The following is a 22284-nucleotide window of genomic DNA, read 5'->3' on the forward strand; positions in this document are numbered from 1 at the left end:
AATCCTGTGCTCAGAGGGATCCAGGCCATGCTGACCCCTGCCTGGGAAGTGGGCTCACTCAGGAGGGCCTGGGAGGGAACCTCGCTGGGCATCTACAATCATCTAAGCACATGGTGAAAGTCACCTATTTTCTTCTGGCTTTCTCTGGAGAATTTTTAAAATATCAACTTTAAGATCTAAGTAGATTGTTTTTCTTTTTCTTTTTCTGAAACAGAGTCTCCCTCTGTTGCCCAGGCTGGAGTGCAGTGGTGTGATCTCGGCTCACTGCAACCTCCGCCTCCCAGGTTCAAGAGATTCTCGTGCCTTAGCCTCCTGAGTAGCTGGGATTACAGGTGTGCGCCAGGACGCCTGGCTAATTTTTGTCTTTTTTGTAGAGATGGAGTTTCACCATGTTGGCCAAGCTGGTTTCAATCTCCTGACCTCAGGTGATCCGCCCGCCTCGGCCTCCCAAAATGTTGGGATTACAGGTGTGAGCCACGGCGCCCGGCCAGATTGTTCTTCAAGGAGTTTGTGCCCCCACTACACACTGACCTAAGCCGTGCTGGCCCCCAGTCTGTGCACATGGAAAGGACACCCCATTGCACAGCCTCCGCTTCCTCTGTGGCCAGTCAAGTGTATTTGGGGAGAATTCCCAAGGGTGCTTCTAGATACGGCACCTCAGATGAGGCCCCAGAGCAGCACTGCAGGGACCCCCAGCACAATTTTGGAAAGAACTGAAAGGGTGAGATTCCCACGACCCCCCAACACCATGGGCAGCCCCTGGGAGCCTGGCCCATGTCTCGGCACCCCTTAGAAACAGCCAGTGTCACACCAAGCAGAGAGTTTATTGAGGCCTTGGGCAGGGCCCAGGAACACAGCACGGGGCGTGCGTGGGGCAGATGCACGCTGGACTGCAGGGGTGCGCTAGCAGCGGCAAGCGGAGGAGTATTGGGGGCCCAGGAGGGGCCCCCTCCTCCTAGCAGCGTCTGGGGGCTTCAGGTGAGCATCAAGAACCACTCCTAGCCTCCGCAGGGCTCTTTTGGGAACCCTTCCCTGCTTCCCCCTGAGCTCCATGTGGGGTGGGGCTGGGGCAAGGGGGCCCCTCTTGTCCCTGTGGTCAAGGATGGGACGATCCCTTGAGATTCACTATAAAAATTAAAATTCCCTTATAAATTGCAGGGGAGTGGCAGGAGGGCATCACTTGGAAGCCGGCATTACCCGACCCCAGAGCCGCGCCTCCTCCACACCCCCAAAGTTCTGACCCCAAAGTGAAGACTAGAGGATAAGGTTTGCAGGCACAGAGAGGGGCAGAGACACCAGGAGAGAGAAAAGGGAGGTTGGGGAGGGATGGAGGAGGACAACACAGAGAAAGAACGGATCTGAGGAAAAGCGGGGGCACGGGGGCCCCACTCCCCCACAGCCCCCACAGCTGTGCCCTGGGGACCGAGGACGAGAGCTCCCAGCCCGCAGACCCCCACAAGCATAACGTCCCATGTCCCCCCAATCCAGTCCTTGCCAAAGCCATGGTGGCCTCTTGAGACATTCTCAGCCCCAGCCGTGCCTGGAGCAGACGGCCAGAGAGCGGTGGGCGGGCTACTCCAGGTAGATGTCCTCCGTGGGGCAGGCGTACGCCAGGTGCTCCTGGTAGTACTCCAGGAAGGCGCGGCTGGGGGAAGATGGTCCTCCACCAGCCACTCAGGGCCGGTCCTCAACCCCCAAACTGCCTTCCACAGTGCCTCTGAGCTATCCCTCCTTCCTCCCTCTGCAGCCATCTACAACCCCCCACCTAGGCATGGCCACGTAACTCCCAAGTGTGACCCTCAGCTCTCCTGCCCCAGCAATTCTACCCCGGCCAGAGTGCCTGGGCCATGTGTCTGTGCCTGTCCTCACCCCACGCCCAGGACCCCAAATCATCACCCACCACCACCCTCTCTACACAGCATATCCGGTTCTCCTTCCCCAGACCACCCCTGCCAGGCTCCTGTCCCCACCTGCTCACCTCCGCACCCGTTCTGTGTCCCCACCCACACCCTGGGGCCTCACTCACCCCACGCTCTGCGCCACCGGCCTCATGGACTCCTGGGAGACAAAGACATGGCAGGCGAAGCGGCTCAGCAGGGGGTGTTTGGTGATGAAGCCAAAATAGCTGTGGGAAAGTCAGTGTGGAGGGCACGTCAGAGCCCTGGCCCAGCCTTAGCCACCCCAAAAATGATGTAGAGAGAAGAGGCAGGAACAAAAGGCTTGGGGAGAGGGTAGGGGACAGGAGGGTGGGGGTCGCACAATTTCAAGATCTGAAGTTGTCTTTTTTGGTTTTAACCCAAGCACAGGGCTGGGCACCTACCAATAGTTCATGCTCTGAGTTAATTCCGTGGTGAGGAGGGGCATCCGGCCCCCGCTGAGGACACAGCTCCCTTCTCTGAGCTGGCGCTGCCGCCCTCTGTGGCCCTATTCAGGGCCTGCCCCAGGACCACAGAGCAAGGCCTCTGCCCAGCCGCTGGAGACCATGTCTCCTGCCATCTCAGGCCTCCTGTGGGCCTTGCAGACTGACAGCCCCTTGCCCAGCTCCGAGGTGGGGCTGGACGTTACCCCTGGTCTGTAAAACCCTCTTCTGGTCTATCCCTCGCTCCCACTGTAAAGCAGCTCCTTGCAGGGCCTCACTCATGGAGTCACTGCCCAGCTCCTCCATGTGTGCTGTCTTCTCATCCCAGACATTAGCAAAAATCAAAAATCATCGTCCAGAGGGAGAGGCAGTCAGAGTTCTGCAGCAGGACGCTACCCCACCCCCACCCCTGAAACTGGCCGACCCATCCATTCCCCCACGGCTTTGGGGCTTTGTGATTCCACCAGATGGGAAGCGACATGATGGTCTGGTTGCCAGGACAGTGTGTGCACGCTGTCCACAGACAGAGCACAGGGCCGGCCTCAAATGCCGCATTCAAGTCATCATGGTAATAAGCACTGACCCGCAGACCTGGCTTCCTGCATTACTCAGGCACCATCCTCAGCCCTTTCAATTAACTCACAGAAGCCTCCTAACAGCCCTCTGAGGTAGGGCCCTGATGGAGAGCTAGGCACAGAGGTTCGGGAGCTTGCCCAGGACACACAGCCAGGCTGGGCAGCCCTGGGAGAAAAGGTTACAGTCTGTGATCCCAACACCAGACATCCTAATGCCTGCCTGATCCCAACACAGCACACCCCACGTACTCCTGACCTACCACCAGCCCCACCGTTCACTTTACAGTTTCCTCCGTGCCTTCTCATGGCGAGGGATCGGGGCCGGGGGTTCTGGGGTGACAAATATTAGGAAGTTTTGGGCCAGGGCAGCAGCTCCTTTGCCTCCTCCCACTTCCACACCACATCTTGACCCCAATCCCCAAACTCGACTGACCAATTTCCCCTCATGGAATTCTAGCTGGAGCCATGTCCAGCCTGAGGCCTGAGCTTCACCCAGTTTCCTTCTGACGAGAAATTTGGGTCATTCTTGCTCTCCTGGCAGTGTCTGCTGTCCTGGTAGCCCCAGAGCTAGCCCCGCTGTCTGGTCTGCGCCCCTGCACACCATCCCACCTCTCCACCCCAGAGCTGGCCCCGCTGTCTGGTCTGCGCCCCTGCACGCTGCCACCTCTCCACCCCACTGAGCAGTGTCTCTGCGTGGATTCTATCAGACCATTTCTGCACTTGGCAGGAACGACACAAAAGGGCTCCGCATCTTCCAGCAGGCAGCACCCTCACTCTCGACCACAGGGAGAGTCCACAAGGCCACCAAGACACACTGATGTCTGTCCCACACCTCAGTCCTGGCAGCACCGTGCCCTGCTGCGTCCTGCCTGCCTGTCAGCCTGCTTCCTCCAACTCCCCCCAAGTCCTTTCCAGCCTCTGGCTGGCTCTGCCTTTCTGGTTCCTCCCTGATCTCCTTCCTCTAGGGTGCTGAGATACAGAGGGCAGGGGCCTATGCCTGGAGGGAAGCCGGCAGCCCCCCTTGGCCCGCTGCTCCTGTGTCAGCACCCTGCTTGGCCATTCCCCTCTCGTCTCAGTGATCTACCTGCCCTGACCTAGTCTTCCCTCCAGGTCTCCCTCCTAAGCTCCAGACCCATGGGACCGACGGCCACTTCAGTCTCACTGTGTTTGTGATTCATCCTGCATCCCCTCTTGGTGTGTGGGCCACAGTACAACCATCCCCCAGGATACGTCACCCTGGTCTCTTCCAGGTCAGCCTCTACAGCCGGTCAACCTATACTACCTCTTCAACACCTCTTGCATCTGCACACTTGGTCTCAGGACACGGCACCTGTATAACCTCAGGCTCCACCAGGTCCCCTACCAGCAGCACCTGTCAATGCAGTCGGCACAGCGGCCAGAGCCAGCATGTCAACCTGAATGTGTCACCTCCTGCCATTAGGAGCCTTCTATGGCCTCATTACCAGCAGGATTAAGTACAGCTCCTTGGCGTAATCAAAAGGGTCCAGGTCTCCACCGACATTTCTAGCTGCTCCCCTTACACGCAGGCCCCAGAGCCCATAGCCCCCGACCAGTGCATCCCACACCCTTGGCTCAGCTGGACCCCACCAGGAAGATTCACTTCCCCACCCCATCACCTGCTGTCTTTCCAGGCTAACCATCCTGAGCCCCAGGAGGACTTGCCCACCTCTGGGCGTCTGCTCCCCAGGGCCCACTCGGGCATCCTCCACACCCACACAGGCTTCTTACATCCTTCGCTCGTGTGCCTCTCTCCACCCAGACCAGATGCAAGCCTGTCTGACCTGCGCCTCCTGAGTCCAGCTCAGAGCGGGCGTCACTGCACACTCAGCTCAGAGCCAAGTGGGTGCAGGTGGAGCTCTCAGGGTTGGGCACGAGCGGCCCTCAGGGTCTGTGGGGACTTGGGGGATGGTTAGGCAGCTCTCAGGGTTTGTGGGGACCCCGGGGGTGGTTGGACTCTCAGGGTTTGTGGGGATGGTTGGGGGACTCAGAGAGTTGTGGGTTTGTGGGGACTCGGGGGGCAGTTGGACTCTCAGCGTTTATGGGGTGGTTGGGGGACTCGGGGGCGGTTGGGGGACTCGGGGAGTTGCGGGTTTGTGGGGACTCGGGGGGCGGTTAGGCGACTCGGGGATGGTCGGAATCTTACCAGCTGTTTCGGGGGTGGCAGCCGCAAAAGGAGATGTTCTTCATCTGGAAGAAATGGCTGCAGCGCTGGAACTACAGCAGAGGTGGGCAGGGGCCCCCATGTTAGAGGAGGCCTGGGGCCACCCCTGCCTCCCGCCTGCCGCACACCCCTGCCAGCCTGGCCCCGTCTGACTCCGAGGCTTAACCCTACCCCCCCGTCCCCTGTCCCCAGTCCCCCAAACCCCCACCTCGGGCCCTCCTCCGCTCAGACTCAGCTTGACCCCCCGAAGAGAGATCTCGAGGTCACAGGAGGCAGGAGGGCGCAGGTGGACAGTCAGTTTCCGGGCAGTGGCAATCTAAGAAGTTGGGGGAGAAGAGGGTCTTGAGGGGCCCACAAGGGCATCTTTCCTTCCCCTTGGTGGGACTACGTATGCTTCTGCTCCTTTTAGCTTATGTTTGAGGACATGCATGCTGAGGACTCCTGAGATGCAACTCTGGAAGACATAAGGGGAGTGGCCTTGGCCACTCCTCAGGCTCAGGGGAAGCAGTCACCTCTCTGCAGTCAGCTTGCTTCATCTTCCTTCTGCTCCTCCAGGCAGGGTGCTGCTCTTGGCTCAGGAGACAGGAACACAGACCCCACACCCACCCTGGCCTCTTCACTGCCTGGCCCTACAAGCTCGAGGGGGCTCTCAGAGGCAGGGCTGCTCTGCCCTGCTCCCTACTGGCCCCCAGCCTCAGTCTCAGTACTGGTGCATGGGCAGGCGCACACTAAAGGTCCACTGAGTGAGTGGATGAGTAGACGGCTCCCAGGGAAGGAGCTGTGAGGGCTGGTCTTGATTCCAGACAGGAAGAGGAAGGGCTGATGGCACTCGGGGCCAACTGGAAGGTCTGTGGCCCAGAGACCCAGAAGTGATGAGGGACAGCTGCTGAGCTCTGCCCTAGACTCACCTACTCAGGCCTCTGAACCAGGGCCTGGGGTGCCCATACAGAGCTACCCCTGCAGCATCCCCCACACCCTCCCTGGAGGAAATCAGACGCCTTGGAGCCTCAAGGCCCTGTGCCAGCCTGCAGTGCTGGTGGGGCCACCATGCGAACCCTCAGCTTGCACTTGCCGGGCCTCCACACTAACCTTCTGCATGGCAGCACACAGGATGCCATTGCCCTGGTGGCAGGGCACCTCCACAGAGCCCAGGAACTGCACATCAAAGCGCTCCACCCAGCAGGGACTCCGCTTGCTCCCTGGGGAGGGGGGCATAGAGGGGCCCAGGTCAGGCAGGGGCCTAGGGGAGGATCTGGGATGACACGCCACCCCTCGGGGTTGGGACCTCACCCAGCAGGTCCTTGGCAGGGCCGGGAACCGCATGGGCGTAGAAGGCAGGGAACACACCGCGCTCCCCCGTACGCATGTTGAAGCCGCGGAACCAGAAGTCATCCTCCTCAGCCTCCACCAACACAGGGTCATCCACGTCCAGCTCCAGTTCGTCTGGATGCCGTGGGATGAACCTGCCGTTGGGGGAGAGGTCACTGGGGAGGGGGGCGGGATTGAGGGTCGTGTCCATTGATGGCATGGACTGAGGCTGGGGCCACCGCCAGCAAGGAGGGAGGCTGTACCTGAACACAGCCTTGTGGGTCTGCTCTCGCTCCTCACCGTTGACCAGACAGGAGAAAAGGCCAAAAGACTCGGTGCCTGGGAGACCAGATGGGACAGAGGTGGGGAAGACAGGGAGACAGAGAGGCAGAGTAGGGGAAGGAATGTTTAGAGGCCTGGCCTTGGGCAGAAGTCAAGTCCCCTCTGCAGTCTGGTGTGGGTGTCCTGGGAGCAGGAAGGGGCTGAGGCAGAGCAGGCCACCTCATGCCATGACCTGGATGGGAGAGGGCGCCCAGCCCTGACCACGGCCAGACCCTCAGGTGGCCCCGGGCACCGTGGGGGACCCTGGGACTGGAGCCAAGGAGTCCGCATGTTCCTCTGGGCCACCCCCCTTTTCCCTGCCTCTCACTCACTGGAGGACCGAGATGTGCTGTTGACGAAGACATTGAGGAACTTCTTGGAGAAAGTGAGGTCAGGGCTGTCCGGCGAGGTGTCCCCCGGGACCTGACCACCGCCTAGCAGCGCCGCGCCCACCTCCTCCTCGCTGGCCTCCCCGCCGCTGTCCTCTTCGCTGTCGTGGCCCAGCCCGGCGCAGCGCCGCAGGCTCACCAGCTCCAGCTGCGTGTGCTCGTCCACCACCAGCGTGTACTTGACCGCGTCATACACCAGCGAGGCGTCCCGCGGCGCTGAGGGGCCCGTGCCCCTGACCCCGGGGGGCCCCGCACTGTCCTCGGCATCCTCCTCTTCCTCGTCTTCCTCTTCGTCCTCCTCCTCAGAGCAGGCGGCGGAGCAGGCTCGGCCCGGGCGGGCAGCGCGGCCGGGCGCGGCCCACAGCGGCGTGATGGTGTCACGCGTGGGGTTGCTGAGGAACAGACAGGGCCCGGGCTGCGCGGGGCCGGGTCGAGGCGCGGCGGGCGCGGGTGGCGGCGGCGCGCACAGCGTCTCCATGTCCACCAGCTCCACGTCGCCGGGCCCCGCGGCCGCCTCGGGGTCCTGGGAGTCCTGGGCAGCCCCGCCGGCCGGCGTGACGGGCTCCCCGGGCGGGCGCGGCGCAGGAGACAGGCACTGGCCGGGGCAGCGGATGGGCGAGGAGCCCTCGGAGATCATGCGGCTCACCAGGTTGCTGAGCAGCCAGGGCGAGTCCGCGTCCTCGCTGAGGTCCGGCTCCGACTCCGACCCTGACTCGTACTCGCTGTTGGTGTCGTCGGGACCCACGGGCAGGAAGGCGGGGCGGCGCGGGGGTTCGCGCGGGGGCTCCGGCTCCGAGGCGGGCGACGAGGCCTCCTCGATGGAGTTGGTGAGGTGCGACGAGCGGCCGCTGCTGCTGCTTCCGCCGTCGCTGCTGAGCTCCAGCTCCGTCTCCGAGATGGACGAGATCATGCGCCCTAGGCGCGCGCCGCCCGCGTCCTCTGAGTCGGAGCCGGGCGAGGACAGCTCCTGGCTGCTGCGACGTCCCCCGCGGCCCCCGCTCGAGCGGCTTCTCAGGTCAGCCTCGATGCCGGGATCTGAGGAGGGCGAAGTTCCCCCTGGCGCCGGGGGTTCCGCAGGCCGGTTCCCTTCGCAGTCGCAACCCGGGCGCACTGGCGACTGCGTCCCGCCGGGCCCTGTGTCCGTGGGAGGGAGTGGGCCCGGGAGCTCTGCTGGGCAGGGAGGTGGGGGTCACCCTCTCTGCACCATCCAGGCCTCTTCCAGCAGCCAGCCCATCCTCTCTTCCCTCCCCCCCCCCCCACTTCACCGTGGCCCGCGGGCCCACCACCCCTCACCTCTGAGGGCCTCCGGGGCGGGTGAGCACAGCGCTGTGTCTTGCCAGGAGGCTGGAGGCACCAGGTCAAAGCCTCCGTTGTTGTTCAGGGAGTCCTGGGGTGGAGATACATGATGGCCGTCCTGAGGAGGGCCTCCAGGTCCCAGGGGGTGAGCAGGGCTGGCTGCAGAGTCCCAGATGCTATGAATCCAGGCTCAGCTCCAAGTAGCTGTGGGTCGGGGCACTCACCTGGGCCCCCAGTGTGGTCAGACGGAGGGTGGTGGGCCGGTGCTTATGGGGCTCCTCCAGAGAAGGGGAGGGGATAAGGGGACCGGGGGCAGGTGCCTCTGAGCCAGGGTCTCCTCCCTCCTGGCCTTCCTCATCTCCCTCCTCGTCCTCCTCCTCCTCTTCCTCGTCCTCATCGTCCTCCTCTTCATTGTCATCGATCATCTCAAACTCCTGGAAGTCATCCTGGAAGGAGCAGATGGGGTGCGGCTGCTCCGAGCGCCCCAGGGAGAGGCTGTCCTGCAGGAGGGAGGGAGATAGCAGGGCTGGGCCAGAGAGCAGCAGTAGCCCGGGGCCCAGGTGCAGGAGAAGGGAAATCTGCCTGCATCAGTCAAAGGAGAGCCCCTTCCAGCTCACTCTGCCCCTCCATCTACAGGGTGGTGTTTTTAAAATCTGCTTAAGACACATCGGGATCACTCCAGTTCTTGGGAAGGGCCCAAAAAACTCTACAGCTGAATGACAGGGATTCTCAGAGCAGCCCCAGCCCGGCTTTTAGACTCATCTCACTGCAGAACCCCATCACATTTGACACCAGCACTGTGTTCCCTTCACAGCATTTTAATACAGCTTACAGTTACTAGACATGGTTTTTGGTCTGTTGCAAGCCCCACCAGAGCAGGGTCACATCCATGTTGTGTACTGTTGTACCCACCCCAAAGAACAAGACCTGGGGCTCAGCGGATGTTCAGTAAATATCAAACAAACGCATAAACGGAGAGACAGCCTGCACTCTGAGGATTCACCAACTTTGCACCAACCCCAGGGCCATTGGCACAGTTAATCCCCATGCTGGCACTTCCTCTCCTCCATTCCCTCCTACCTACCCCATCTGCCTGGCTCTGCTAACCTCAGGGCATGGTTGACATTTCCTCTGGAAATTCTCCCTGATTCCTTCAGTGTGGATTGGGTTCCCTTCCCCCTCGTGGAACTTATGTCTCTGTTGGAATGCAGCCCTTGACACGTGGGCAGCCATTGTCCCTTACAAGTCTTTCTCCTCTACTAAGTTGCAGCTCCGGAGGGCAGCTATCCTGTTCCACTCCCAGCACCCAGAAGCCCCCAGTAGCCCCCAGTACTTGCCACATGGCAGTTGCTCAGAACTGTTCTTCAATAAATGAAAGCAGAAATGTGGAGAGATAGGGAGAAGGAGAAGCAGGAGATGGGGGAGAAACGATTTTAGCGGGGGGAGACATGAGAGAGACAGATGGGAGCTGCAGATGAGAGCACAGGGCTGCGGATGGGACAAGGTTGTGATGGCAGCTGCCAGGGGTTAGATCTTTCTGGGAGTGATCTGAGGACAGAGGGCACCCAAAGCAAAAGAGCACCTCCCTGCCCCGGTCTGGCCACTGATGGGGTCAGGGAGAATGCTGGGGAAGGCCTGGCATGGAGGCCTGCAATGTGTTGGAATAAGAGAGGGTTGATACCAAGGAAACCTCAAGGGTTAAGTGGGGAGGAGCCATCAGAGGAGTCCCCTGTTCAAGGCTGAGCTCACACCCACCCTAAAACTCCAAGTGAATGCTAAGAAGAGCCTAATGAGTCCCTCCCTTGAGCTGGATCTGTGCCCCCAACTCTTCCCCCACCTTCTCACAGTGGTCTGAGTCGTAGCTGAGGCCCAGGCCACAGTCATCAGTGATCTCAGACAGATCTTCGTCGTCAAATTCTTCCAGGCTTATGTCCTGGGGAGGCCTGGAAAGGAGACCAGGGTCAGAGAACTACTAACCCTGGACTCTGCCTGGGAACTGGCCCTGAGGAGGGGCAGAGAGTGGCCTCAGCTCCTACGCCCCTTGGTCTCCACAACCCCCAGCTCCCGGAACACATCCTGCTGTCATCTTGACCCCCAAGCTCTGCTCTCCTGTGGATCCCCTCCCCCATCTGAGCCAGGCCTGCCCGGAGGAGCCAACCCTGCCCCCACCCCTCCCACCCCGCCTCCCTGGAGAGCCAGCAGCCTCTCCTCCCTCCACTCGCAGCTCCAGGCCCCCGGGGTCAGGGTCTTGCAGAGCACGGGAGGGGGGCTGCCATAGCGGCAGCGGCAGATGGGGAGGGGTCGCGCCTGCTCTGGGAGGAGAGTCTGGCCTGTTCGTCTCCCCCTCTCCGGCGGAGTGAGGCCTCAACCCAGAGGCCCAGCGTCCTCCCCACCCCAGTCCCTTCCCGCAGGGCCCCGGCCTGGCCCCATCGGCCGGGTCTGGCGGCCACCGAAGGAGGCCAAGGCCACCGGGACACGCCGCGCTGGGAGGGTCCCGCCCGCATCCCGCCCGCATCCTCCCCCGCAGAGGGTCGGCCCAGGGCCTCCACCCTTGACAGGTCAGCAGTCCAGGCCGGGCGCGGCTCAGAATCCCGGCGGGCCCGGGGGTCACGGAGGCTGGGGACGCGCGGTGCAGATGGAGGGAGTGGGAGCGGGGTGGGGGTGGGGCGCCCGAGCCGAGGCTCAAGGACCGCAGGGGGCTGGGGCCGGTCCGCGCCGGCGGCGGGGCTGGGCGGCGGGGACGGGGGTCCGGGCCGGGTCGGGGTCGGGGTCGGGGGGGCGCAGGGAGCGGAGGGCCCGCCCGGCCCGGGCGCCGAGGGGGTACCTGCAGCCCGGCGGCGACAGCGAGTGGAAGGTGGAGAGAGAAAACATCTCCGCGCGATCCGCCATCTTCTCCGGGAGAGGCCCGCGACTGCGGCGGGGGGTGCGGGAGCCTCGCCGCGCCCCGCGCCCGCGCTCGGCCCGCCCCGCTCACCTCGTGACACGCCCTGCGGCGCCCGCCCCGCGCACCTCGCCCGAACTGCGCGGCGGCGCGGGGAGGGCGGCGGGGGAGGGACGCGGCCGGGGACGCTGGTTGGAGGAGAGGCGGCGGCTTCACTGCCGGGCGCTGGTTGGGGAAGGACCCGGCGTGCGAGGAGGATTTTTCACGGGGAGGGGCGGGCGGGAAGGGGAGGGCGGGCGGGAAGGGGAGGGCGGGTGGGCGTCGGGCCCCGCCCTGGAGGACCCGCGCGGGGCGGGAGGCCGGAGAGGCAGCGCCGGGGTCCGCGGGCCTCGGATGCACCGTGGGCTGTTCCCTCTGGGGAGAGGCCGGGGCGGCCCCAGGAGCTGCGCCGCCGCCCCCAGGGATCCCCCCAGGAACCCTAACCCGGGTGCGGCCCTGAGCTGGGTGGCGGGCGAGGCGGGAGGAGCTGTCCGCCGTCGGGTGCTGATCGGAGCTGTCCCCACGGGGTGCTGACCGGGCTGCACAGGGACGTCGGCACAAGGGTCGCCCAGCAGGGCTGGATTCAGAATCGAGTACACGGTACTCCGAGGATGCTGGCCGGGGTTAAAAGTGGACTTTGAGCACTCAGTAGAGACTGCACAGCCGGACAGAGGTACCGACAGGCATGGGAGAAGTTAGCACCCACAGAGGCGATGTGCGTCCCATTGGAAACACTTTTTCTTGGGCCCCGTGTTGCTGGGCCCTGTGTAGGGAGCTTACCCGCCCTGGCTTGGGATGGAGCCCTGTGAGGAGGGCCATGGTTGAAGCTGAGCTCAAGAGGGTGGCTGTGGGAGGAGGCGGGAGATCAGGGTCGAGGGCGCAGAACTAGGGAGACGGCAGAACACTTTTTTTTCTTTCTAAAATAGAGACCGGTGGCCGGGCGCGGTGGCTCATGCCTGTAATCCCACCACTTTGGGAGGCCGAGGCGGGTGGATCACGATGTCAAGAGATCCAGACCATCCTGGCCAACATGGGGAAACCCCATCTCTACTAAAAATACAAAAGAATAAGCCGGGCATGGTGGTGCGTGCCTGTAGTCCCAGCGACTTGGGAGGCTTAGGCAGGAGAATCATTTGAACCTGGGAGGCGGAGGTTGCAGTGAGACAAGATTGCGCCACTGCACTCCAGCCTGGTGACAAGAGCAAGACTTCGACTCAAATAAATAAATAAATGAGAGAGAGAAGAGACCGAAACCGGCTCTCTGTATTGCCCAGGTTGGTCTTGAGCTCCTGGGCTCAGCTATCCTCTGGCCTCAGCCTCCCAAAGTGCTGGGATTACAGGTGTGAACCACAGCACCTGGCTAAATATTGGCTAAAGAAGGAGGCTGGAGTTTCAACAAGAGTGCAATCCCTTTTCCCCCTTGATGAAAGTTATGTGCCCTAAGATTTATGTCTTAGTTCTGTGGAAATTTTTTTTTTTTTTTTTTTTTGAGACAGAACTTGCTCTGTCGCCCAGGCTGGAGTGCAGTGGCATGATCTCAACTCACTGTAAACTCTGCCTCCCAGGTTCAAGCGATTCTCATGCCTCAGCCTCCCGAGTAGCTGGGATTACAGGCAATCACCACCACATCCGCCTAATTTTTGTGTTTTCAGTAGAGATGGGTTTTCACCATGTTGGCCAGGCTGGTCCCAAACTCCTGACCTCAGGTGATCCACCCTCCTTGGCCTTCCAAAGTGCTGGGATTACAGGTGTGAGCCACCACGCCTGGCCTGGAAATTATTCCTTAGGAAAAGATGAGGCACTTGAGCGACAAACATCAGAAAGTACATGGCAGAAGGAGCTCATGCAAGTCGGGAAGGGAGGTATTGCCATTCCAGCTCAGAGAGAGGCCTGTGGCCAGGGCCTGATTGAGCCTGCACTCCTTGGTGCCCCATCACGATTTATATTTTATGCCAATTACAGTATTTTTCTAAGAATGGCATTTATTTGGCTGGGCACAGTGGCTCACATCTGTAATCCCAGCATTTTGGGAGGCCAAGGTGGGTGGGTCACTGGAGCTCAAGAGTTTGAAACCAGGCTGGAAACATGTCTCTACCAAAAATACAAAAACCTGGCCGAGCCCAGGAGGCAAAGGTTGCAGTGAGCTGAGATCACATCACTGCACTCCAGCCTGGGGGGCAAAGACCCCATCTCAAAAAAAAAAAAAAAAAGCCATTTACTAGTTTATGCTTGCCTTCTTGACTTCGGTTGGCTGGAGAGAAGAGAGGCTGTCATCTCTCTGTGAAGCCCTAGGCTCCAAGCATGGTGCTCAGCACGCAGTAGGTGCTTAGCAGACATGTGAATGAATGAATGAATGAGAGAGCTTATGGTCTCTAACCCAGTCTGTGGCATCAGGTCTTTGCCATAACAGTCTTTTCCATTTTAGAAGCACTAAAAATATTCCCCATTTCTGAGGTTCAAGGAGTCTGGGCCTATTAGCCACTCCCTGCCTTTCCCATAAAAATTCAAATCTCTTCCCAGATTTAATAGAGTTTGACCCTAACTTTCCAGATTTCCTTTTGATGATGAGTCTTTTCACCAAACTGGTGAATCTGGACACCCACATAAATGACCCATCCAATACCCTGGTCAGTCAGTCCTTGACTTCTGATCTGTCAACAGTCTTTGATACTCAACTGTAGTGACCTCTCCCACAAAGTGCCTCCAGGATCTACCTTCATCTGGAGTTGCAGCAATCTTAAAATCTTTATTTTTTCTTTTGAGACAGGGTCTCACTCTGTCACCCAGGCTGGAGTGCAGTGGTGTGTCCTTAGCTCACTGTAGCCTCACACTCCTGGGCTCAAGGAATTCCCCTGCCTCAGCCTTCTGAGTAGCTAAGACCACAGGCACACACTACCATACCTGGCTGGTTTTTTGTCGTTGCTGTTGTTGTTTTGTAAAAACAGGGTCTCACTATGTTACCTAGGCTGGTCTTAAACTCCTGGGCCCAAGCCCAAGCAATGGCCTCCCAGAATGCTGAGATTACAGGTGCGAGCCACAGCATCCGACCCGAAGTCTTACAGTCTCAAATTTCATCTTAGATCCTAACCCCCATAACCTTCCTCAAGCCTCTCCCCTTCCTTCCCTCCCTCTTATCAGAGGGTCACTCCCAGGTCCCATGAGCGTAAAGACCATGAGATAGGGGATGCCACCCCCAGTTTTATCTGTGGACCTCAGTCTTGTCCCCAGAGCACAGGTGGAAGATCGTTGGCCTTAAAGTCTGACAGAGGCGAGCCACTCTTCATTTTGCCACCAACTTGTTGAACATGGGCAAATGACACAATCCCTCCAGATCTTGGATTCTTCCTCTGAGCAGTGGTGCTGTGGGGACCACATGCTGTGTGTAAGCCCCAGACACAGGCCCTGGTGTTTGTTGGTGATCATTTGAGGCTCACCTTTCTCCTGCTCCTCACACTGGGGCCATGGCCTTGCAGTCCCCCCAGGGCTGCTCTGTGCATCTCAGGGATACATTAGTGAAAAGGCAGCATCTCTTTCCTGAGGCGGTTTATGCTCCTTACATCATGCACATTTTATCCAATTTACACCTTCCTCCTGTGCTCCTCAGAGCATCATCGTATGGATGAACAAATGGGGGTCCACAGGAAGCTGAATATCCCTCCTTGAAGTTCTCTCCTCCTCTGGCCTGTGGGCCATGGGTTTTCCTTCCTGAACACCATCCGTTGTCAGCGTCCTTCCAGACTCCTTCTCCTTCAATGACAAATCAAGATGTTGTGTCGTGACCATTTTAACATTTTCCTCCCTCTATGGTGCATGAATGGCATAGACAGTACAAAGCACAAAATTGATTGGACTTAGAAGGGAGAGTTGGAATTGCAACAGTTTCCACAATCCTGACCACAGCAATTCTAAAAAGTCAGAGAACATTTTCTGACAACTTTCTGAGAGATTAGAAAACAAATGCAAACTATCAGTCTTTATTGTACTCATATTTCACAGAAATCACAAACAAAAAATAAATATGCCAATGGTTAAAACTGCAGACAGACATATTTAATAAAGATGAAAATTAAGAGTTCTACCTTCAACACGGTGAAGTCCTAATGCCACCATTTCCTGAATCTGGATTTTTAGGCATCCAGGTCTCTGATCACTACCTCCTACTTTTCTTGGTCTCTTTCTTGCAGCATTACTACAACATTCACTTTTTTTTTTTTTTTTTTTTTTTGGGGACAGGGTCTTGCTGTGTCACCCATGCAGGAATGTAGTAGTGCAATCTCAGCTCACTGCAACCTCTGCCTCCTGGATTCAAGCAATTCTCCCACTTTAGTCCTCAGAGTAGTTGGGACTATAGGTGTATGCCACCACACCTGGCTAATGTTTGTATTTTTTGTAGAGACAGGGTTTCATCATATTGCTCAGCCTGCTCTCAAACTCCCAAGCTCAAGCGATACACTCACCTCAGCCTACAAAAGTGCTGGGATTACAGGTGTGAGCCACTGCATCTGGCCTTTTTTCTTTTTTTAACTCCATAAGAAATGTGCTTCAAGGCCGGGCGCGGTGGCTCAAGCCTGTAATCCCAGCACTTTGGGAGGCCGAGACGGGCGGATCACGAGGTCAGGAGATCGAGACCATCCTGGCTAACACGGTGAAACCCCGTCTCTACTAAAAATTACAAAAAACTAGCCGGGCGAGGTGGTGGGCGCCTGTAGTCCCAGCTACTCGGGAGGCTGAGGCGGGAGAATGGCGTAAACCCGGGAGGCGGAGCTTGCAGTGAGCTGAGATCCGGCCACTGCACTCCAGCCTGGGCGACAGAGCGAGACTCCGTCTCAAAAAAAAAAAAAAAAAAAGAAATGTGCTTCAATTACTATTACTAACACATTATCCTCAAATTTAGTGAATTAAAACAATTAAGTTGTTATTTACAGTTGTTTGTGTTAGGGGTAGAAATTCAGGAAGGACTCCAATGAGAAGTTGTTGCGTGGGTCTCTTTTGAGGTTTGGTTGCAGCTGGAGGTGAGCCTGGCTCAAGGTCTGAGATGGTTCATTTAGAAGGTTGGCAGTGGATGCTGAGTGTGAGCTGGGAGCTCTGCTGTGGCTATCACCAGCATATCCACTGGGCTCTCCTGCACGGTGGTCTCAGGGTAGTTTCTTTTCTTCTTTTTTTTTTTTTTGGAGACAAGTGTCTCACTCTGTCACCCAGGTTGGAGTGCAGTGGCATGATCTTGGCTCACTGCAACCTCCAACTCCCTGGTTCAAGTGATTCTCCTACCTCAGCCTCCCGAGTAGCTGGGATTATAGGTGCCTGTCAGCATGCCAGCTCATTATTTTTGTATTTTTAGTAGAGGAGGGTTTTCACCATGTTGGCCAGACTGGTCTTAAACTCCTGACCTCAAGTGATCTGCCCACCTTGGTCTCCCAAAGTGCTCGGGCTACAGACATGAGTCACCGCACCCAGCCAAGGGTAGAGTTTCTTACATGATGGCTGGTTCCCATCACAGTGAGGATCCTGGGAAGGCATGGCCTTTTCTGGTCTAACCTTGGGAGTCCTACAGCATCACTGCTGCTGTGCCTATTGGTCAAAGCAGTTGCAAGCCTACCCAGTTTCAAGAGGGGGGTCACAGACCCTAACCCTCCATGGGAAGAGTGTCAAAGAACTTGGGAGCTGTGTCATAAAACCACTACAAATCTCCCGTCCATGTGTCATGAAACCACCGCAAACCTTCAGTCCACTGAACCTCACACTTTCCTCATCATCCACTCAAGTTTCTTGCCTGAGATCAACCCTCTCAATCATCAGCTTGTCCTTCTCTTCTGGATCATTTCCATCAGCAAACAAGCACAACCTATGTTAAAGAAAATGGTAATTCTCACCTGATGGTACAGCACATTCAAAATCATGGCATTTACAACACTGTTATGCCTTAAAGAAAGTGACAGTTGGCCAGGCGCTGTGGCTAACATCTGTAATCCCAGCACTTTGGGAGGCCGAGGCAGGAGGATCACAAAGTCAGGAGATCAAGACCACAATGGCTAACACGGTGAAATCCCATCTCTACTAAAAATACAAATAATTAGCTAGGCATGGTGGCGGGCGCCTGTAGTCCCAGCTACTTGGGAGGCTGAGGCAGGAGAATAGCGTGAACCCAAGAGGCAGAGCTTTCAGTGAGCCGAGATCACGCCACTGCACTCCAGCCTGGGCGACAGAGCGAGACTCCGTCTCAAAAAAAAAAAAAAATTCTTCTTCTGGTTTAAGAAAGAAATCTCACATATAATTATACCTTTCAGAAAACAGATTTCTACCAGTGCAGAATATGATTATAATATGCATCAGAGTTGAAGTTTTTAAATAGATTGCTACTATCAGGATTTTTTTTTTTTTTTTGAGACACGATTTTGCTCCGTTGCGCAGGCTGGAGTGCAGTGGTACAATCATAGTTCACTGCAACCTCTGCCTCCCAGGCTTAAGCCATTCTCCCCACTTCAGCCTTCCAAGTAGCTGGGACTACAGGTGCGTACCACCACACCCAACTCATTTTTGTATTTTAGCAGAGACATGGGGTTTCACCATCTTGGCCAGGCTGATCTCGAACTCCTGAACTCAAGTGATCCGCCTGCTTCGGCCTCCCAGAGTGCTGGGATTACAGGCGTGAGCCACCACACCTTGCCAGGAAATTTTTTAAATCTCTGAAATCTGAATGTCTTACTAGACTCCTTCATATAACGTACATGCCCAAAGACACTTTTATAATAACTGAACAAACAACAGGATTATACACTTTCGTGAAAGTCTTTGCACTGCAGCAGGGTCATAGCCCCAAGGAGGACAGCACTGCAGCTTCAACAAATCTCTCTCTGACATACAAATTTTGGAGAGTTTTCCATTTACTGTGATGAGTGCAAAGGGAACAGGCCCAGCAAAGTATGCCAGGAGCTATCAAGCTGGAGAATGTTTGATGTTTGGTGAGAGCTTCTCAGATTTCCCCAATTCCTCCCGAAGATGCACTCAAGCTGGTGATGACAGGGCTCTGCCTGACAGGGACAGTCCCTGACAGGTTGCTGGAGACAATGAACAGAGACTTCCCAGGCCTCTTACACCCACAAACTTGTCATCCTGGAACTCCCAGCATAATTACCTAATTTGATTAACAAACACGGTCTTTTTTTATTTTTTGAGATAGGATCTCACTCTGTCACCCAGGCTGGAGTGCAGTGATGTGATCTTGGCTCACTGCAACCTCTGCCTCCTCAGCTCAAGCAAACCTCTCACCTCAGCCTCCCGAGTAGCTAGGACCACAGGCACCCGCCACCATGCCTGGCTAATTTTTTATTTTTTTGTAGAGACAAGGTTTCACCATGTTTTCCAGGCTGGTCTCCAACTCCTGGGCTCAAGTGATCCACCTGCCTTGGCCTCCCAATGTGTTGGGATTACAGGCATGAGCTACCACGTGTAGCCTCAAAAACGTTTTTATCCTCTGGATCTAATAGCTAAGTTCTTTTTTTTTTTTTTTTTTTTTTTTTTTTTGAGACGGAGTCTTGCTCTTTCCCGGGTGGAGTGCAGTGGCCGGATCTCAGCTCCTGCAAGCTCCGCCTCCAGGTTTTACGCCATTCTCTGCCTCAGCCTCCGGAGTAGTAGCTGGGACACAGGCGCCCGCCACCTCGCCCGGCTAGTTTTTTTGTATTTTTAATGGAGACGGGGTTTCACCGTGTTAGCCAGGATGGTCTCGATCTCCTGACCTCGTGATCCGCCCGTCTCGGCCTCCCAAAGTGGGATTACGGCTTGAGCCACCGCGCCCGGCCTAATAGCTAAGTTCTAAGTACAATCTTACTACATAGGCCACAGGATAAGAGACCAGGCAGCTGGGAGGGTGGTACTTCTTCCTTCCCCTGCCTCACTTTCTCACCCACCCACCTTATTTCCTGCAGCTTCAAACAAACTGCTTGCATGTGAATCCTGGTCTCAGCTACTCCTTCTGAAAGAATCCAATCTAAGGCATCCTGTTAATTATGACACTCACACTTAAATTATCAAAGCCGAGTTAATCAATATTTTTAACCTCTTCCTGAACAATACAAGGACCAGAGAAGTATTTAACTGTTTACTCCAGTCCCAAGTTAAATTTTATTATCATGTATTTTAATATTCTTTATTTTTCCTTTTTTTTCCTGATGTTTTAGACAGAGTCTCACTGTCACCCAGGCTGGAGTGCAGGGGCATGATCTTGGCTCACTGCAGCCTCGACCTCCCCGGCTCAAGCAGTCCTCCTGCTTCAGCCTTCCAAAGTACTGGGATTATAGGTGTGAGCCACGGTGCCTGGCTATTATTTTTCTTTTCAAGATCCATAGGAATTGTTATCGTTGCTTTAAACCATCAATGTTTACTTAGATTTACCCAAATGTTACCTCTTACTGGATTCTTCATTCCCTTTTCTTGTCAGATCATCCTGTGATACCACTTCTTTTTTTTTTTCTTTCTTTTTTTTTTTTTGAGACGGAGTCTGGCTCTGTCGCTCAGGCTGGAGTGCAGTGGCCGGATCTCAGCTCACTGCAAGCTCTGCCTCCCAGGTTCACGCCATTCTCCTGCCTCAGCCTCCCGAGTAGCTGGGACTACAGGCGCCCGCCACCACGCCCGGCTAGTTTTTTTGTATTTTTTAGTAGAGACGGGGTTTCACCGTGTTAGCCAGGATGGTCTCGATCTCCTGACCTCGTGATCCGCCCGTCTCGGCCTCCCAAAGTGCTGGGATTACAGGCTTGAGCCACCGCGCCCGGCCTTTTTTTTTTTTTTTTTTCTGAGACAGAGTCTCACTCTGTCACCCCGGCTGGAGTGCAGTGGCGCTTGGCTCACTGCAAGCTCCGCCTCCTGGGTTCACGCCATTCTCCTGCCTCAGCCTCCCAAGTGGTTGGAATTACAGGCGCCCTCCACCACACCCGGCTAATTTTTTATAGTTTTAGTAGAGACAGGGTTTCACCGTGTTAGCCAGGATGGTCTCAATCTCCTGACCTCGTGATCCACCGGCCTCGGCCTCCCAAAGTGCTGGGATTACAGGCGTGAGCCACCGCACCCAGCCGATACCACTTCTTTTTGCCTGAAGTACACCTTTTAAATATTTCTTCAATGAGAATCTTTGCTAGTAAACTCAGTTTGTCTGAACACGTCTTCATTTTGTCCTTGTTCCTGAAAGATAATTTTACAGGATATAGAATTCTGGGTCAGGTCATTAGTTTCCATTATCACCTCCAAGGTCTCATCCATTGTCCTCCTCTGGCTTTCCTTGTTGTTACAAAGCATCATCTCTCAGTCACTCCCTTGAAGGTCATTTTTCACGCATCTCCAGCTGCATTTAGGACTTTTTTGTCTTTGGTGTTCTGAAGTTTCTTTTTTTTCTTTTTTTTTTAGACGGAGTCTCACTGTCTCCCAGGCTGGAGTGCAGTAACACAATCTCAGCTCACTGCAAGCTCCGCTTCCCACATTCTCCTGCCTCAGCCTCCTGAGTAGCTGGGACTACAGGCGCCCGCCACCACGCCAGGCTATTTTTTTGTATTTTTAGTAGAGACGGGGTTTCACCATGTTAGCCAGGCTGGTCTCGATCTCCTGACCTCATGATCTGCCTGCCTCAACCTCCCAAAGTGCTGTGATTACAGGTGTGAGCCACTGCTCCCGGCCCTTGGTGTTCTGAAGTTTCAATGTGGTATATCTAGGTGTGGGTTTATTTTGTATTTTTTTCTGCCTGAGGTTCTCAATTATATAAATTTATATGAATTTCTCAATTACATTACTTTCATTAGTTTAGAAATTTCATAGCCATTCTCTCTTCAAATATTTCCTCTGCTCCATTCCATCTCTTCTCCTTCTGTCACTCTAATTCGGCTAATGTTGGATTTTCCTATTCTAGCCTTTATGTCTCTTAACCCTTCTTCCAGGGTTTCCATATCTATGTCTTTCCAGGCAGCATTCGGTATACTTTATTCATATTTATCTTTTAGCTCATGAAGTCTCTCTTCAGTTATTTAAATCTTCTGTGAAAGCTGCATACTAAGTTTTTAATTTAGTTGAAATTAAAATTCAACGAAATTTGAACTAAATTAAAACTTTCCTTTTAGAACTTCCATTTGGTTCTTTTCAAACTGCTTGACTATGCTCTATAGTTTCGTGGGTTTTGCACATATTTTCTTTCTTTTTGAGACAGGGTCTTACTGTGTTGCTCAGGCAGGAGTGCAATGGCATGATCATGGCTCACTGCAGCCCCAACCTCCCATGCTCATGTGATTCTCCCACCTCCCAAAAGATGGGACTACAGGTGTATACCACCCTTTTTGGCTAATTTTTTATTTTTTTGTACAGACAGGTTCTCACTATGTTGCTAGGCTGGTCTCGAATGCCTGGGCTCAAGAATTCTCCAGCCTTGGCCTCCCAAAGTGCTGGGATTACAGGTATGAGCCACCGTGCCCAGCCCTAAAACATATGCAGATGTAAAACATAACAACACCAATACGGAGGATGGGAGGGAGAAATGAAAACATACTGCTGTAAGGAGGCTCTTCCATTATATGTGAGATGCTATAACATTATGTGAGTGTAGACTACGACAAGTTAAAAATGTATATTATAAATCCTAGAAAGAACATTTAAAAAATTACAAAGACACAGTTAGTAAGCTAAGAATGGTAATGAAACAGAATACTAAAACATACTTCATCAATCTATCAGAAAGCAGACAAGAAGTGGAAATGGAACTAAGATGGGACAAATAAAACAAATAGCAAGATTTAAACCCAATAATATCGATGATTTAATTAAATACAAATGATCTAAACTCAGATAGAAGGGCAAAGATTATCAGAACGTATTTAAAAAGTGAGACACAAACTATAAACTACCTCAAGAAATGAAATGTTAAATATAAACACTAAGGCTAAAAGTAATAGACTGGAAAGAAA

At 55.3% G+C, this 22284-nt stretch overlaps 1 protein-coding gene across 10 annotated transcripts in view; it reads right to left on the bottom strand.

Moving 5' to 3' along the window:
* Nucleotides 1-803: 803 nt before the first annotated feature.
* Nucleotides 804-22284, bottom strand: part of MAPK8IP2 (mitogen-activated protein kinase 8 interacting protein 2) — a 29636-nt gene continuing 8155 nt past the window's right edge. For 2 of the 10 annotated variants that reach the window (XM_033233401.1, XM_033233393.1), the window contains exons 3-12: nucleotides 8655-8930; nucleotides 8428-8521; nucleotides 7078-8304; nucleotides 6688-6763; nucleotides 6407-6600; nucleotides 6206-6315; nucleotides 5325-5432; nucleotides 5099-5169; nucleotides 2027-2125; nucleotides 804-1645 (exon numbers count right to left, since the gene is read on the bottom strand). In XM_033233401.1, the coding sequence (XP_033089292.1) occupies nucleotides 1573-1645; nucleotides 2027-2125; nucleotides 5099-5169; nucleotides 5325-5432; nucleotides 6206-6315; nucleotides 6407-6600; nucleotides 6688-6763; nucleotides 7078-8304; nucleotides 8428-8521; nucleotides 8655-8930 (2328 nt within the window). In that variant the 3' untranslated portion in view covers nucleotides 804-1572. Of the gene's footprint in view, nucleotides 1646-2026; nucleotides 2126-5098; nucleotides 5170-5324; nucleotides 5433-6205; nucleotides 6316-6406; nucleotides 6601-6687; nucleotides 6764-7077; nucleotides 8305-8427; nucleotides 8522-8654; nucleotides 8931-10267; nucleotides 10374-11254; nucleotides 12356-22284 lie in introns of those variants that run through there. The other 8 variants (XM_033233398.1, XM_033233399.1, XM_033233400.1 and 5 more) reach the window with 8 other exon arrangements.

This window comes from Trachypithecus francoisi, unplaced genomic scaffold (genome assembly GCF_009764315.1).
Source record: "Trachypithecus francoisi isolate TF-2019V2 unplaced genomic scaffold, Tfra_2.0 Lachesis_group14, whole genome shotgun sequence".
NCBI lineage: Eukaryota > Metazoa > Chordata > Mammalia > Primates > Cercopithecidae > Trachypithecus > Trachypithecus francoisi.